The sequence below is a fragment of the Falco biarmicus genome, chromosome 4, assembly GCF_023638135.1.
Source record: "Falco biarmicus isolate bFalBia1 chromosome 4, bFalBia1.pri, whole genome shotgun sequence".
Lineage (NCBI taxonomy): Eukaryota > Metazoa > Chordata > Aves > Falconiformes > Falconidae > Falco > Falco biarmicus.
In genome coordinates, this window is record NC_079291.1 from 64,472,626 (window position 1) to 64,488,524 (window position 15,899).

At 56.2% G+C, this 15,899-nt stretch overlaps 1 protein-coding gene across 2 annotated transcripts; it reads right to left on the reverse strand.

Moving 5' to 3' along the window:
* Positions 1-885: 885 nt before the first annotated feature.
* Positions 886-15,404, reverse strand: LOC130149190 (uncharacterized). 2 transcript variants are annotated; one of them, XM_056338537.1, is made up of 5 exons: positions 15,323-15,404; positions 7,644-7,916; positions 6,511-6,573; positions 3,876-4,211; positions 886-2,139 (listed from the first exon to the last, which is right to left on the reverse strand). In XM_056338537.1, exons 2-5 carry the CDS (start codon positions 7,718-7,720, stop codon positions 1,950-1,952), a joined length of 666 nt encoding a protein of 221 aa, XP_056194512.1. In that variant the 5' UTR covers positions 7,721-7,916; positions 15,323-15,404; the 3' UTR covers positions 886-1,949. The 2 variants fall into 2 exon arrangements, 1 of the variants encoding a protein (XP_056194512.1); XR_008821827.1 differs by having other exon boundaries at positions 886-4,211; positions 5,858-6,573.
* Positions 15,405-15,899: the final 495 nt, after the last annotated feature.

The following is a 15,899-nucleotide window of genomic DNA, read 5'->3' on the forward strand; positions in this document are numbered from 1 at the left end:
CTCGGATCCCCCGGTGCTGCCCCCGGTCCCTGCCCCACTCCCCCCGGTGCTGTCCCCGGGCCCCCCGATGCTGCTCCCGCTCTCCCCGGTCCCTGCCCCCGGACCCCCCCGATTCTGCCCTGCAGCCCCGGTGCTGCCCCGCTCCCCCCAGCGCTCCCGCCGGACCCTCCGGTCCATATCCCCGTTCCCCCCGGTGCTGCCCCCAGTGCCAGAGCCCTGTCGGGGGGGAGGCGCTGGGGGCCGTGCGGCCGAGGGGCCTTCAACCTGTGCAGCCCTGACCACACAGGACTCCGGCAGGCAGCGAGCCTGGGACCCCCCCCAGCAGCAGTACCAGGGGAGCCCCCCAACCCCGTGCCCACCGAGGGCATCCCTGGGGTCACCTCACAGTGGTCTCTGGTCTCCGCAGGGCAGCTGCGGCTTGGTGGCACCGGCACCAGTGGCTTGTCGTCCGGGCTTTGCCCACAGTGGCTGCAGGGCGAGGACAGGTGGAGCGGGCGGTGGGATCCCACACACGCAGGGCACGGGCTGGCCGAAGACACGGAGACGGGGGTCGCACTTTCTGTGTGAGAAACAAACCGTTGGGTTGGATTCACCCCCATGGCACACGCGGTCCTTGCGCCCGGTGCCGAGTCAGGAACCAGCGTGGCCGCACAGATCTGCAGCTCCCAGGCTCCGGGATGAGGCTCCCGCTCTGCGGAGATGCCCGAAATCCCAACCAAAAGCCAGGTCCATCAGATACACCGGAAAGTTGTACTTTATGTTGGTCAAAGCTAAAAACCCCAGGAGTGCATCACATTCCCCAAATGATTCTTATTAAATTATACTTTGTCGGTTAAAATGTTCTTCACGTGCAAAATGTTTTATTTTTCAGTCTCATCCCTTTATCTCATCCCAAAAGTTTCTTTTCTCCAGCAACTTCCTGGTTTGCAGAAGAGAAAGAAATGGTTTGGAGCAACCCAGAGACGATGGTCTTTCCCAGCTTTGGCACACAGCCATGTAACAGATCCCTACAATTTGTCCCGGCCATGCAGGGCTTGGAAGAGTTGGGGACAATGAGGGACCGGGGTGACAAACATCCCAGCTCCAAGCTCCTGGCCCTGGCCCCAGCTGCAGTGATGCTCTAATATGGCAAAGTTGGGAGAAGTTATTTCTAATAATAAATAAATCCAGGTCAGCTACACAGAGAGCGATGTCAAGGAATTTAAATCCCGCAAGAAACAACTTTTAATTTAAGGCAAATCTGGGACTCCGCACACCCGAAATGCTGCCACCCCTCAGCCTCGCCAAGGTCAGAGGGTGGCTCTGGCTGCCCCGCAGTGGCCCTGTCCGGGGGGACCGAACCCCTTGGTGGGAAGGGCTACAGCAGCACCCACAGCTGATGCTTGTGCACCTGGGGGCCTTGGTGGGATGCTTGAAACCAGCCAGGGACATCCCCCCATGTCATCTCTCCCACTTGTCAGCTGTCAAACTCTTCCCCAGCCTCATTCACACCCCACCCCACCCCCCGCTCACCCTGGGGCCAGTGGGACTGATGGAAGTATCCCCATCCCTGGTTCCTTGCAGGTGGGTACCGGCAGTCACCTCGGGGATGACCACAGAAAGGCACTTCAGTTTACAAAAAGAAACAGAAAGTATCATCTCTCCGTTTTGCGGGCTTGGTTAGAAACCAAACGGTTCTTGCTGTTGCCTGTCATCATTGAGTCTTCAGAGTTAACAGCCAGCTTGTGGGTACAGACAGCCCCTACCTCTCTGCGCTCCTGTTGCAGCCCCTTTGCAAGCACCAGCGGCTGCCACAGCCCCGGGTTTCGAGCCGCGTGAGGCTTCGTGCTGGGGGAACTGGCCGGAGGAGCAGGCGGACACCGCTGCAAAGCTCAGCTTCCTGCTTTCCTGCCATTGTACGGAAACAGTTCACTTCAACCCTCCCTTTCTCCAGCTCCCCAAAAGTGCCATCAGGTTTGCGTTGTGGCAGCGTTTGGCAGAAACGTGATCCGTGCCTTCCGCTGGCGGTTGTGCAAGTCGGAGGGGTGCAGGTCGGGGCAGGCGGCGCGTGCTGGCCGGGGTGCGGGGGGAGGCAGGCACGTGTCCCCCACCTGGGGCACCCCGGGCTTCTCACTGCAGCCTGGAAAGGTTTCACCTTTCCTGGAAACCATCACAAATTTCACAGAGCAAACAAACAAACAAAGAACCTGAAATAGAATAGCTCCAATTGGAAAACTACAAAAGAGAAATCCTGTTTATGCAGATATTTGTGGAAAAGCACCAGGAAGAAAACACAGAGTAAAGCTAATTCTAATTGACGACAGGCGGGGAGGTACCCAGGATGGGGGAGACTTGCTTGGGTTTGGGCACAAAGGAAAGCCAAGGCAAACTGCCACCGCCTGCTGGGGACCATGCTGGGCGTGGCAGGTGTGACCCAGAGCGGAGCGGAGCAGGAGGAACGGCCACCACCACCCCTTGGGACAGCTCTGGGGCAGGACCCAGCCCGTACCGGACCCACCAGCTCTGCCCGCTGCTGGAGGAGACTGGCGTGTTGGCCAGCACCAGCGAGCAAGGGCTGTGAGTACATCAGCCGTGCTTGGATTTAATCAACCAAAAGGGGGGAAAAAAATAAAATTCAAAATGGGGTGAAACAGCACCACCGAAATCCTTTGGCCACCCCCACTGGGGCTGCAGGGGTGGCTCTGTATACACCTGGGGGAGAGCCCATCTCTGCCCCCAAAGGTCCCCTGGCTGCAGCAGGGGGCAGGGAGCAGCCCGGAGCCGGGAGGAAGGTGCCCAGCCCTGGCAGCAGGGCTGGAGCCGAGTGGGGAATACAACCCAGATGTGTCTGCTTTCATCCAGCTGTGCGTCTCCAGGACCCCTCTTGCAGGGCTGGGGCTTGGAGGCATTCTCAGGCCTGCCCCGTACATCTCCAGTGCAGATCTAGAGGGATCCTGTTGCACAAAAGCCTTCATCTCCCCAGCCTGGGATGCTGCTGGATGGCACCAGCGCCAGGGGTGTCCAGGCAGGACGCGGAGCAGGCACACGTTGGTGCGGTGGCTGGTCCCCGACACAGGCTGGTGAGCAGAGAGCCACCCGTGTGCCGCCAGCAGCTGAGAACGCTCCCAACTCGCTGCATGCAGCGCCTCCTCCTCGGCAGCAAATTCCAAGTGGGGGCACCCCGGGGGGTGGCAGGCGGGGAGGCTGCGGGTCCCCTCCAGCTCCAGCTGTGCCACCCACACTGGGGCAGCTTTGGGACCACTCTGCTGGTTACAGCATCTCCTACACGGTCTCCCTTGCCTGTTCTAGTCCCAGGGAGAAGAGTGAGCTCCTAAACATACCTAAACACCCTTAAATATCCTTTAAACACCCTTAAATGTGCAGGGCAAGCTAGGGTGGAGGGAGCCTCCCAGTGCTCCCCACCGTGTCTGTGCCCCAAGCCCCGGCAGCATTGGGGCTGGTGGCTGGTGTTCAGGATGCGCTCAGCATCGGCTCTCCCCAGCAGGTTCCTGCGCAGAGGGGCTGAAGCCCCTGACTCCCCCTACTTGGACCTCAGGGAGCAGGTCCCTCATCCTCAGCAGCAGACAGAGCTGGGGGCTGGCACCCTCAGACCTGGCCCCCCTCCATCCCCCAGTGTCCCTTAGGGACCAGGGAGCTGCTGAAGCCAGGGCTACCTCCCTCTCTCATCCACCAGCCCTCCCTGGCCAGCTCCCAGAGAGGCTGGTGACCTTGGAGATGGTCAAAGCTCCCCAGGATAAGGCCCTGAGCAACATAAGCAAGGCACTGCCCTGCATGGAAGGTTGGACCTGTCACCTCCAGGTGTCCCTTCTAACCATCGCCATGCCACCATCCCCAAAACACTCGCCCAGTTCAGCAGGAGACTGTCGAAGTGTTACCTTAGGATGACGCATGGGCTACAGCACACGGCTTTTGGCGCTGCTCCCCAGCTGCTTCCTCTGCCCTGGGGTGTCAGGATTTCCTTTACTCCTTCCTCAGCCACCCCTGCTGTCTTTCTGGACCTGCCACCAGTGTAGCGCACGCCCAGGGGCACCCTCGGACTCGTCTTTCGGCAGGACGAGCGCTCCAAGGGCGAGCGGTGGGCACACCTCGCCCACATTGCTTCCTCTGCCATCGCATGGGGAGCTGGGGTCACCTCTTCCAGCTGCCACGGGGCCGCAGCGTCAGTCTGATTGTACTTGGTGGGCTCAGGAGCCACCCAAGCCTGCTTGCTCCTAAAATTAAAAAAAGGAAAAAATTGAGAACGCTGAGGAGAGGTGAGAAGCCTTGCAAGGCCCCCAGCTGAGCTGCTGACGCCGCAGGGTCCGCGGTGGCTGTGCCATGTCCCCCTTGGGGTGGCTCCGCGCCGCACTCCCCCATGCAAGCAGAGCTTCGCCCTGTTGGAAATCAAGACGTTACTTTGCAATGGGAGGGCTGGAGATGCTGAAGAGATCTGAAAAAGAGGCGAATATGGCTTGGGGAGGGGGGGGTGTGTAGGTGCCCCTTGGGAAGCAGCCATGCTGGGACAGACCTGCTAGGGCACAGCTGAAGACAGTTAGAGGCTGCTCTTGGCATGGGGCGTTCAGGGAGGCAACAGCCGTAGGGATGGAGGGATCAGAGGTCTAGGAGAGACTTGGTGCTCTCTTTATGGCTGGCTCAGTCCTTCTGTTTGCCTAGTGTTTGTTTTTGCAAGTATTAATACGCTGGGACTGTTTTCTTTAGCACACATTGAGTCTGGAGGGTTTTGCTGGGGGTCTGGGATCTGGGCGACCTTGGCCCATCAGGGGACCTTCCCAGGAGTGGTCTACAGAGCCTGGCCCACGGTTGCCTCAGGTCCCCACAGCCCTGGCAGGATCTGCAGAGGTGTGTGCCCCTGCCACAGCGTGCACCTGGCCCGAGCCCGTGGGGTTCTGTGAGGTGGTGGGAGCCGTGGGGTGGGCAGCAGCAATGGGTGCTGCTGCTCTTCTTTCTGAAATGAGGAGGATTCACCTTGATGCACCTGGCTGCTCTGCAAAGCAGCACTGCATGACACCCTCCTGCTCTGCAACCCGCAGAAGGCAACAGTTGTCCTGCCAAAAACCCAGTAGCTGCTAAACAAACAATTTAATGCAAAACAGCCTCAATGGAGCAGGAGCAAACGTGCCCAAGAAAGCGTCGAAGCCATTACAGAGCCACAGAAAAAGCACATGATGTTGCAAAGGCTTTGCAGAGCGCTCAGGAAGCACAGCCTGGTACAATTTGCATCTTTTGTTTTAACTAACATTTTCCTAATGACATGTGTAATATGGTCCGTGATATGTAGCTGCCATCTATCCTGCAGCGTCTGCTAAGAGCCCAGATGTCATCCTGTCTGGTCGCAGCATCTGCAGTCCCCACACCTCACCCTGCTGCACCTGGCGGGGCTGGGACCAGCACCTTCTGCCTAAAATCAGGAGGAATGAAACCCAGAGTGTGACTGGGAGCCTCTGGCTTGGGGAGGAGGTTTGGGAGTTGCTCGCATTTGGCTTGGCTGCCTCTTGCTGACCAGTCAAGCTACCCTGGATCCCCCCCAGTTTGATCTACCTGCCAGCTGCTGCTCTGCAGGGTGGCTGTGAGCAGAGCCTGCAGATTTCCCTTTGCTCTTCCAGTGTTTCCTGCTTGCAGCTACAAAAGGAGCCTGAGCAGGCTGCACATCTGGGTACCTGCAAAGGATGCCCACCTTGGGCATCTCGCAGGGATGTGCCAGGACAAGGAGGGATGCTCATAAAACTGTTGCCTGTAGCTGCATGGACTGGAAAGCTTTCAGTGCTGCCTTTGAGCTGCGTGAGCAGGGGGCAGGTGACAGGCACAGGGAATGGATGTGCAACAACCCAGTTCTGGCCTTGCAGCAGCCGAGCTCTACCTTGTCTCCATGGGGAGATGAAGCCAGACTTCATAGCCACCACGCACTTGGCCTCCCGTCCTGCTGTGTGTCCCCTAGAAGGTGCGAAAAGACCTCAGGTGTCTCCTGATCAAAGCTGGCCCTGGCATGGTGGCCCTACGGAGTTGAAGGCTGTGGTGAAGCAACCTGCCTACAGCGACCCAGGCGAACCAGGGGCAACGCAGAGCCCCAAAGGGCAATGCCTGCCCCGCACCACGCACCTTCCCAGGACAGACCCAGGATGCACCGCGCAGTTTCCCAGAGCAGACCTCCATGCAGGAGGGAGCGGGACACAGGCAGGAGTAGCACCCGGCCGGTCTGCCCACTGCAAAGGGTAGAGACTTGTGAAAGAGGCAGCAGTTCCCCAAAATGAGAGATCTGGCAGATGAGAATGGCTGAGTAAGCCTGTTCCCAGGCTTGGGGCCAAAACCAGCTGCCACCAGATACCACGGGTACCTCGTCCTGGTCCCTTGTGGCATCTACAGCTTGGCTGGAGAACGGGGACTGGGCACTGTGCCCCATCTTGGATGTCTTCCCTATGCAGCATCTTCAAAGAGCCACAAACAGCCCTGGATTCCCATGTCATTTGACCCAGGGAGGGATGCGCAGCGGGTATCTCTCGGAACCTTGCTCACCTCATTGATCCATTGGGAGATGAGTTCGGAGACATGATCTGTATCAAGAAGAGATGTGAAGCACTAGGATGGAGTGGAAAATTGGAACTGGTCAGAAAATGCGTGGTACATAATGTCACACACAAAATCTACTATGAACAAGTGTTCGTAAACACTGAGGGGAAAAATCTAAGAAATTAAGTCATTTTAAATGTCAAATAGCCCATGGACCCCACATCTGGACATGACAGATGAACAAAAACATAGACATTAGAAATTCCTGAAAACTAACACAGGAACAATGATTAATTTCTCTCTGTTCCAGGGCAATCGCATTATATACACACAAAGGAGTCATAAAAATTCCTGGATGACGGAACAAAATCCTTACAGAGCTCCACAGATAAAATACAACCATACTGGAAGGAGCTGGAAATGTCCAGGGAAGGAGCATGCCCGGGGCTGGCTCCTATATACCATGCTGGATAAAACACCTTCCCTAGAGGATGCAACTGCAAGATTATACCTGGTGAAAGTGCTGGTGAACACAAGTGCCATGTTTCCAGCTTGAGATGAGACAAATCCTTCCTGCTGACAGCAGCAGCTCCCCTCGTGCCTGCTGCAAACAGCCACGCACAAGACGAGCCGGGCATTGCCCCCTCATAAAACCCGAGCACACGTGGCAAAGGAATTGAGGATGCAGATGCATCAGTGGTGGCACAAGCAAGGATGGTGCAGAAGATGGCAGAAAGGGAACCGGTAAAGAGGTCAGCATCCTGGCCCTGCTACGGCTAATTTCAAACTCCTACTAAGCCCCAAGCACCGGAGCTGAGCATTTAGGAATGCAAGAAAATGAAGGGATAAACTCAAATCATTTCGGTCCAAGAGAGGGGCTTCTTTCTTCATTTAACAGAAAGATATTCCAAACCAAAACCACAAAGAAAATATCATTAGAAGAGGCCGGAGTGTTGCTTGGTGACTGTTCATTGGCTTTTTGTGGGATGTTTTTCATCAAAAACGGCTGTGTAGTCTGCAAAATTAATTAAGGAGGGTGCTGAGCAGTGCCAGGGGCAGAGGGGAGTTTAGGGGCTGCCCGCATGGGCCACAGACCCCGTACGAGGAAAACAGTCCCTCTGAGAGCAGCAAACACCCACCTCGGCTCTGCAACAATGGACCCCCGCGACAGGCAGCCACAGAGATTGGGGTCCCAGCACCTCTGGGTCCACTGCATCCTCTGTGCATCCTCGCCGGCTGCATCCCGAGTAATCCCGTCCTCGCTGGAGGCTGCAGCCCAGCTCCCAGCCTGCTCGTAATTCGCTCCCTGCTGCTCGGCAGCCCAGAGCGGTGAACCCGGCCGATAGGGATGTCATTCCCTTCTCCTAATGGGCCGTGAAACTTCAGCACGCTCAGGATACTCGGAGTCCTGTCTGGGAAAAGATACAGAAAAAACGTGGGACTTGGGGCAAAATGGTGCTAAATGGCAAAACACATCAAGGCAAGAGAGAGGTGAAACAGGAATGCCAGGGCACCGGTCTCACCCATGGCGCAGGGGACTGGCCACGGCTGCCAGGGTCCCTGCTCCCCAGCAGGTCCCTGGGCACAGCCGTGTCCCCATCTGTCCCTGGCAGATGATGTCAGCAGCCGTGCCTCGCACCTTCCCCATCCCAGTCCCCCAACTTCCCAGCCAGGAGAGGTGTGCTGGGCGAGAGCCATGGCAACTCTTACACAGTGTCAACAAAAATCAGCAAAATAATGACTTTCTCGTTGAAATCTCCGGGGAGGGAAAAAGGCTTCAGGCCAGATCTGCCTGCCATAAAACAGGCTTTAAAATTTTTCAGCGGATGCTGAAGTGGAGCTAAGGCGAGAGCCTGCTCCAGCTCAGCCACATCCCAGCCTGCCGGGAATACGAGCTGGGGAGCCACGGGCTGTCCAGTCCTCCCACAGTGCCAGGAGAGACGGCACAGATGCTGTGGTTGCACCAGTCCCTGCATATGAGCATCTCACCCCAGCTGCATCAGCCTAAGGATGGTTGGATCTTGGATACTGGCCTGGAGAGGGACACCTTGGATTAATCCTATTTTTTTGTTTGGCATACCTCTTGAAAAACTATTTTATTTTAAATGCAAATCCAATGGTTTCCAAAAAAAACTTCCTTTTTGGTTTGGTTTTTTTTTTTTTAAATGGAAAAATTCAGCTAGAAGACCGTTTTCTGGGCTGGGTATGAAACGCTCCTCCTGCGCAGGCTGTCAGGGACCGTCCTCCACCTTCCCTGCGAGCAAAACCAACCCTTCCGCCTCGCTGCTCAGCAGGGACCCAATTACACATATGAAGCTGACCCGGCCAAAACGCAGCCCAGAAGAGTTTGACACAAAGTTGGGAACCTGCCAAGAAATTCCTAATTGAAAGTGGTGACTGCAATGTCTATCCATGGGGTCTCCGCCTGGTGAACCCTCCTCTGTCACTGTGAGTTACGAGCGCGCTCTGGTTTGAAATGAGGCAGAGTAAATCTAATCATATTTTTATGAGCCCCTTTTCCTCTTGCATGGGCTGAGCTCTGGGCACATGCTGTGCAGCAGAAGAGTGGTGGCTGTGCCTTTTTCCATCTCCATCTCCTTTCTTTGAGTAACGTGCCAGAATATTAACAGATTAAAAGTTCAAGCTGTAATAAACAGAGTCCCCAAAAGTGAGTTGCAGTGACAGGCAGGCAAAAGAACAGAGGTGCTTTCCAGCAGCACAGACTCTGCAACGTGTCCCTCACCTTCTCCCCATAACATGCTCCCGATGGGATGCTTGGGAGGGACCAGGATACGGAGCTGTGGGGGATACAAGCCACACGGGTCGCTCCTCGAGCTGAGCAGGGTTGTCGGGAATGAAGCAAGAAGAGAAGCGCCGCAACATCGCTGGTGTCCTGGGGGTCTGTCTCAGCGCCTGGCAGCAAGGCTGTCCCACACACCTGCATTTCTCCCTTCTCCACCTGAACCTGGACTGCCTCGACCACCGCCGAGCCACAGCAGGCAGCCCCCAGCAATTCCCAAGGTCCCCGGGACCTTGCCCAGGGCTCCGCTCCGGAGCAGTAACGAGCCACTGTAAAGCATTCTGCCTGCTGCAGAGCTATCTCCAAAGAGTTGTTTCACACCTCCTCGGGCGTGAAGGTCACGGACCAGATGTTCCCCATCAGCAGACAGATCCTAGTACTTTTTACACCGGATTTAAGCCCTGCAGTCAAATCGCCTTCATTTTCTCAGAGGCAAGTGATACTTGTTCTTGGAGCAGTATTTGGCTGGGAAGGGAAGGGGATGAACGCTGAAGCACAAGGAGTGCGATCCTTGGGATACAGAGCAGATCCTGCCTTCCCAAGATCTCTTCCAAAATAACTGCTGGCAGCCAGAGGTGCCTGGCTCTGGAAAAGCATGCTGTCATCCAGGATGCTGAACTGACCGGCTGGCTCGTCTCAGGGTACAGGGTACCACAAGCACACTCATGTCGCTGCCCACCCTGGCAGAGCAGGGATGCTCAGAGGTTCAGCAGCCGGCACTGCTGCCGGGGAGCTGAGCTCTTACGATGCCACAAGAAACGGCCCAGCTGACGTGGGCTCTTTGCTGGAGGTCTCCCACCAGGAACAGTCCTTGTTCTGCCACTGGCCACCCACAGGGACCCTAGGGATCTGGTCTTCCAGCTTCATCCCTGGTGGTGTACCCACAGCAGGAGGGAGACGGACGGGGCTGTGACCTGCAGGCACGTCCAGGGGAGAGAAATGGCTTTAGATAATATCCCTTCAGACGCCAGCAGGACACCCCTTTGGGAGCTTTGAGCCGCAGCCCTCAGCCTCATAGACCCATCTGTAGTCATGGGCTTGGGGGCTGCAAGCCGACCACTGTGGAGCAGAATTCAGTCTGCAACAGGATCAGTGCTGGCGGCACAGGGAGCAGCATAAGGACATTGTCCTGGCACTGCCCAGGGAAAGCAGAGGAGGGGCCGCTCTCGCAGGAGGATTTATCTAATGCCCTCAGTGCTGTCGAACACAATAGCCTAATCTCTACGACACGTGCCCTCCAAGGAGGACTGCATTAGTATCGCTCACCAGTCTAATGAGAAATATGGCAAAAAGCAGATCTGAGCCTGAGCCTCACCCAAGGGAGCCGAACCAGCCCAGGAGGGGATTTGGGTCCTGCTGCCTCCACTCTACATAGAAATAACCCAAGCCCTGATCAGACAACCTGCTCACTGACTGCGAGACAAATGCTAGAGAGAAGGGATCCATTACAGAGAGCCTGAGAAGCTGCTCTGGGATTGTATCTCCTTACAAAGAAACCCCATTCCAAAGCTGCTGCCTTGTGCGTGCTTGTGCAGAACCCGTGCTGCTGCTGAACGCCAAAGCAGGCAGCTGCTGAGAGCTCCCGACTGGCCATTTAGAAAGAGGCGACTGGGCTTCTCGGGGGAAAGTCACATTTTTTTGAGAATCAAAGACTGGGGAGAGGCCCCGTTCACTGGAAACGATGACCAGGAGCCACAGTGCCGGCGGGCGGCTGGCAGCAGGAGGGAGGGAGCTTAATCTGGAGCAGGTGCTGTGCAGGGCGCTCTCATGCAGGTTAGGAAGGACAGAGCATCACAGCAACATGCCCCAGTGTTCAGGTCCTGCCACAGTGCAGACCAATGCTTCTGCTGCACAATTGCTTTTGCCAAGTACCTGCAACATCCCTTGCGCGGGCAGCCACCTCCGTCCTGCCGTCAGCCCAGCTCAGGCTTGGAGCAAAGTGACACGGTGCATTGGGGGAGCTCAGATTGGGAGCTGCTGGTCCAGAGAGACTCAGCATCCATCTGCGTCCTTACTACAGATCCTTGTGGGGATCCTTGTGGCTCAGCCCTGGCAGCTTGTCAGACCACATCCATGCTCCAGCTATGCCCTCTGCTCCAGTGCTAAGAGAAGGTGCTGGGGAATTGGTTTAATTCCTCCTGGCAAAGCACCATGTGAAGGACTCACCTACCCCTGGGTGCTGGTGGCTGTGCCTGGGAGGGCTCAGCCCAGGAGCACTGCTCACTGCTCCCTCTCCATTACATTCCAGCCAGGTATCATCCTTCCAAAGGTGCGTAGCTGGTCTCAGCATGGGGCCATCCGCATCCTCAGCTCTGGCTGAGGGTTTGCAGCTGGAGCCGCCTGCACAGTTCAGCTTCCGACTCTGCTGCTGGGGCAGAGGGGGTGACTTCAAAGCTGTTCTGCCTTTTATAAAATCCCCTACCACGGAAATGGGGATGCCTGGAATTTACAGATGCCTGGCAGGTTTGCAAATAAAACGTTCACATCGGCGGGCTGCCTTGGGGAGGGGGTGGTTTAAGTATTGATAATATGGCGACATATGGAAGCGTCAGCTTAGAGCAGAGCCTTGCGCTGCGTGCACAGAGGCAGGGTTTGCCCCAAAGAGATGCGAAGCAGCCAGAGAGAAGAGCCTTGTGCATTGGGGCGAAGGAAAAACCCAGCCTTTGGGCTGAACTGAGCCACGTCCTGGCTGTGGCACTTGGAGAAGTGGTGAGGGTCAGCCCTGAAACAGGGGCTGGAGGGGAGACAGAGGCAGTGGCTTGAGGCAGGTCTCCAGCAGCTGAGTTACAGGCATTTTTAAAAACCCTCAAGCATAAATGCAATGCTGGGAGATCCTGCCTGCCCGTAGGGCTGCACCCCTGCTCCTAGTCAACACCAATGCAAAATACAACGGATTTGCTTAAATCCCGACACAGACCACAGCCAAACCATCCTGCCCCCAGGACAAACACAGCAGGAGCCTGTTATCTCCCTTCCTGAACTTGCCTCTGTTCCCAGCAGAGCCTGCCCCAGGGCCCATGCACCCCAAGATGTGGCCAGCCCTCCTTCCCGCTGCTGGCACACCCACAAGTCTGCCCTGCTCCGGCTGCTCCGCTTCCAGCCATCGCTGCTGGTGCAGGGAGCTGGGCTTGCTGGTGCTGTACCGGGGACACAGAAGCATTCCAAGGGTCATCTCCGGAGGGCAAATCTCTGCTGACTGTAGGAAGGTCTCTGGACATGATGCATTTTAAAATGTTAACATTCTTCTGTCAAAAAGGATGCACCCAGAAAGGCAATTGAACTGGCAGGGAAAGCGATTTACTCCAAATTTATACTCCAAAAAAGGGATTTCAGATCCAGCCTTTCCTAGCCCTCTGGGCTGGTGTCTACCTCCCTCTCCATGGAGCACACTGGTCCTGCCAGACAAGCCCTGCACACCAGCTCCACAGCCAATAAATCCTCTTCTGCATTAAACATTGCAGGTCTCAATTAATTAAATGAGCACAACCACCACAGTCCCCTCAGCAATTAGAGAAGTGGCTGAGTAATTAGATGGAATGTTAATTTAATTTCCAGGAGGGGGAAAGAAAAAGAAAGAAAGGAAAAGAAGAAGGAGCAAATGGGATTACATTTGACGAGAGGGAAATTAAAAGTCACTTAATCATAGAGCAATTAAAGTTCCCCAAACTATGTAGCTAGAAAAAAACCCAACCCTAGGACAGGACCACCAGCATATATTGTGAGTGATGCTCACCCAGGTGGAATACCAGCCGAAAGCCCATGTGTGCATGGATTTGTGTAACACCCACCCTGGCTTAGCCTTGCCTTTCCCCTTCGTTAGGGACCCCGGAGAAGGCTATTGCCTTGCAAACAATGGCCTCATCCTGGCCCTACCTCCAGATAATGCTCTTATCAGCCTTCCTCAGCTAAGTAAGATCAGTTGTCCTCTGCCAGGAGAAATAGAAATGCAAGGCAGCAACTCCCCACAGCCCAGAGGCCGTGCCGCAGGGAAACCAAGGCTGGTGGTCCAGGGCTTGGACAGGGAGGGTCACCCCCAGTGTGGGCAGCTCCAGGGCTGGGGACCACCCCGCAGCGGCACCAGGCTGCGAGCAGCTGCACCCTGCATGGCACATGCCCTCCCAGCAGGCTGTCTCCTCTCTGCATTTTTTTTACGTGTTTCTGATGTAAACATTGCTTTCCAGCTGCTGGGAGCATCAACAGGTACCAGGTTTCACCCGGGACCCTCCTGACAGACCACGGGTGGTCCCACGGCAAGCAATGCCCAGAGCCCACCGAGGGTTTCCTAGAAGGACTGGAGGCTGAAGTGGAAAATCCTTCCTTGGGCGTAAGATGTGGACAAGACGTTCAGCATCAAACCTGCCAGGGGGCTGACAGCCCCCATGAGGTCTGGTGTCATCGGAGGGGCTGGAGGACCCCTGCCCGTGCCTTTCCCTGTCCTGACCTGCCTTTCAGGGAGCACAGCCATGGTGGGGTACACGTTCCCCAGCCCCTCTGTGCTCAGCAAGAAGCAGGGCTGGGCACCAGGCCTTTGGGCATGATGAAGCTGCCTCAATTCAGCTCCCGGTGGCCTCCTGCCTTATCCCAGCCTGCGGCGAGGTTTGGAGATAAAGATAGGTTTTGTTCAGTTTAATTAGAGCTGGCGTGGCAGAGCTTCTTGCTGCCAAGGGCTGACAGGCAGATTAATTAATCCGCTCACCGTTGTCACTCGGAGACGGCTCCTCAGCAGCAAAGTGGGGGGAACCCTGGAGAGAGGCAGAGAGCCTCAGCTGCACAGAAAAGCCAGCAGGGAGAGGGGATGGAGGGAGATGTTTTCTCCCTGTTGATGCTTTTCCCCTTTTCCCCGCACAGGGTTCAAACCTCCTCCTGCCCAGGCACCTCCCCAGAGCGACACTGACCTCCTGTGAAAGCCAGAACTCGTGAGCAATGGAGCTGAAGGTCTCACACCCTCCAGCCCGAAACCATCGGGACTATGGCAGGGGCTTTGCAGAGGGTGGGACAGGGCGCTCATGTCCCTGCGGACCTTTGGGAAGCAGCAAATGGTTTGCTAGCACTAGAAGTCTGATTTTGTTACAGAAAGACGTGTGAAATAAGGCAAAGCAGAAGGCTCATGCAAGCACCGTGCCTCCAGCTGGTGAGCAGCCACCCGGCTGCAAATGCCCGTGCTAATTCCAGTACCCACAACTCACTGGCTTTTAATTACGATGTGGTGCATTCACAGCAATCTGGTAGGAAAAAAACTGTTTTCCACCACAGAGCTGTGTCTGAAATGTTATTTGAAGGCTGGAAGCAATCACAGCGGGGAGTGAGTAGAGGTGTAACAAGCTCAGAGCACCAGAATGTCACTGGGGGACCAGTTGGATGTTCCCAGCTCCGCTGCCATGTCACGGGCAGGTACCTACACCCTGCCCTTGCACAGGGCCGGCTGCTTCCCACCTCCAGCCGCCGGCCCTGCATGCCGATGGAGGCAGGCATGCAGGCAGGTGGGGAGAATCGTGGGCTGCGGCACGTACGGACTTGCTTGGGAGAAAAGAGCAGGAGAAGAGCTGGGATTGAGCCCTTGGGAGCGCTCAGGGGGAACGGCTGTGGTCACTCGTGCTCAGGAAAATAACCGGGGTGGATGAAGAGGAACTGAGACTCAAAAGAAACAGAGTGTCCAGCTTGCAGGCAAGGACTATGGGAGCTGGCTTGTTTATCCTGGGAAACCAGGGAGCGAGGAGGTGGGATGGAGCACTGAAAGCACCCTTGCAGGCAGAGGAGACTGCAGAGATGGAGGCGATTTAGGGTAAAGATGAACATTTGCTCTGATGTAAAGGGGCACTAGCTGGCTGCCCATAAACCTGCAGGACAGCTCCCGATGCTTAGGGAGACAGAAACGGCTTTGCTAGGCAAAAGCACAGATGCTTTGAGGTAAGGCTACGTGAGACACGGACTCCACACAAGGGCCCTTTCCCCTGCACAGGTCCCTCCGTGCATCCCACCACAGGCAGCCTGGCCCCACCATGCTCCCCACGGCAGTACCTGCACCCTGGCTGTCCCACCGCAGCCAGCATTCCCCAGCTTCGCTCCAGCCTTTCTCCCGGCCTCCAGCACAGCACTGCCCCAGCCTGGCTGGAAAAAAACAGGTTTAGGTAGACAGAAGAGCTGCATCTCCAGCAAGCCCTGCCACATCCCCCTCCTCAGGGTCACATCCCCCTCCAGCAGCTCAGGGGCTCCCCAAACTCCCTCTCTGTCCCACCCAAACCACCTCCCCACCCGCCATCATCAGACAGCCTCCTTCAGCTCCACAGACCTCTCCCTGCAGATCCCTTCCCCACCTCAGCATCCTGAGGGAAGCTAGAGCCAGACCTCTGCCCCTGCCCTTCCAGGTCTCTTATCCCCTGCACCCAGGTCCACAAGTCCTGCCTGGACTTCATGTTAACCCCCACGATGCCACGGGGGCATCAAAAAAGCTCATGGGGAATGTCTCTGGAGAAGGGCATTGTTTTACGTTCGCTGCAGTCACTCCTGAAATGCAGCTTTGCTGGGTGCTGCCCACATTTAAAGCACACAAATAAAATCAGGGATGAAGCACAAGCACCAACACAGTGCCAGGCGT

Excerpts from the sequence above, each read along its gene's own strand:
- LOC130149190 (XM_056338537.1), bottom strand. The coding sequence starts at position 7,720 with ATGCAGTGGACCCAGAGGTGCTGGGACCCCAATCTCTGTGGCTGCCTG. Across the intron at positions 6,574-7,643 it reads TCCATTGTTGCAGAGCCGAG|TGCTTCACATCTCTTCTTGA; the intron begins GTGGGTGTTTGC and ends ACTCCATCCTAG. Across the intron at positions 4,212-6,510 it reads TCTCCCAATGGATCAATGAG|GAGCAAGCAGGCTTGGGTGG; the intron begins GTGAGCAAGGTT and ends TTTTAATTTTAG.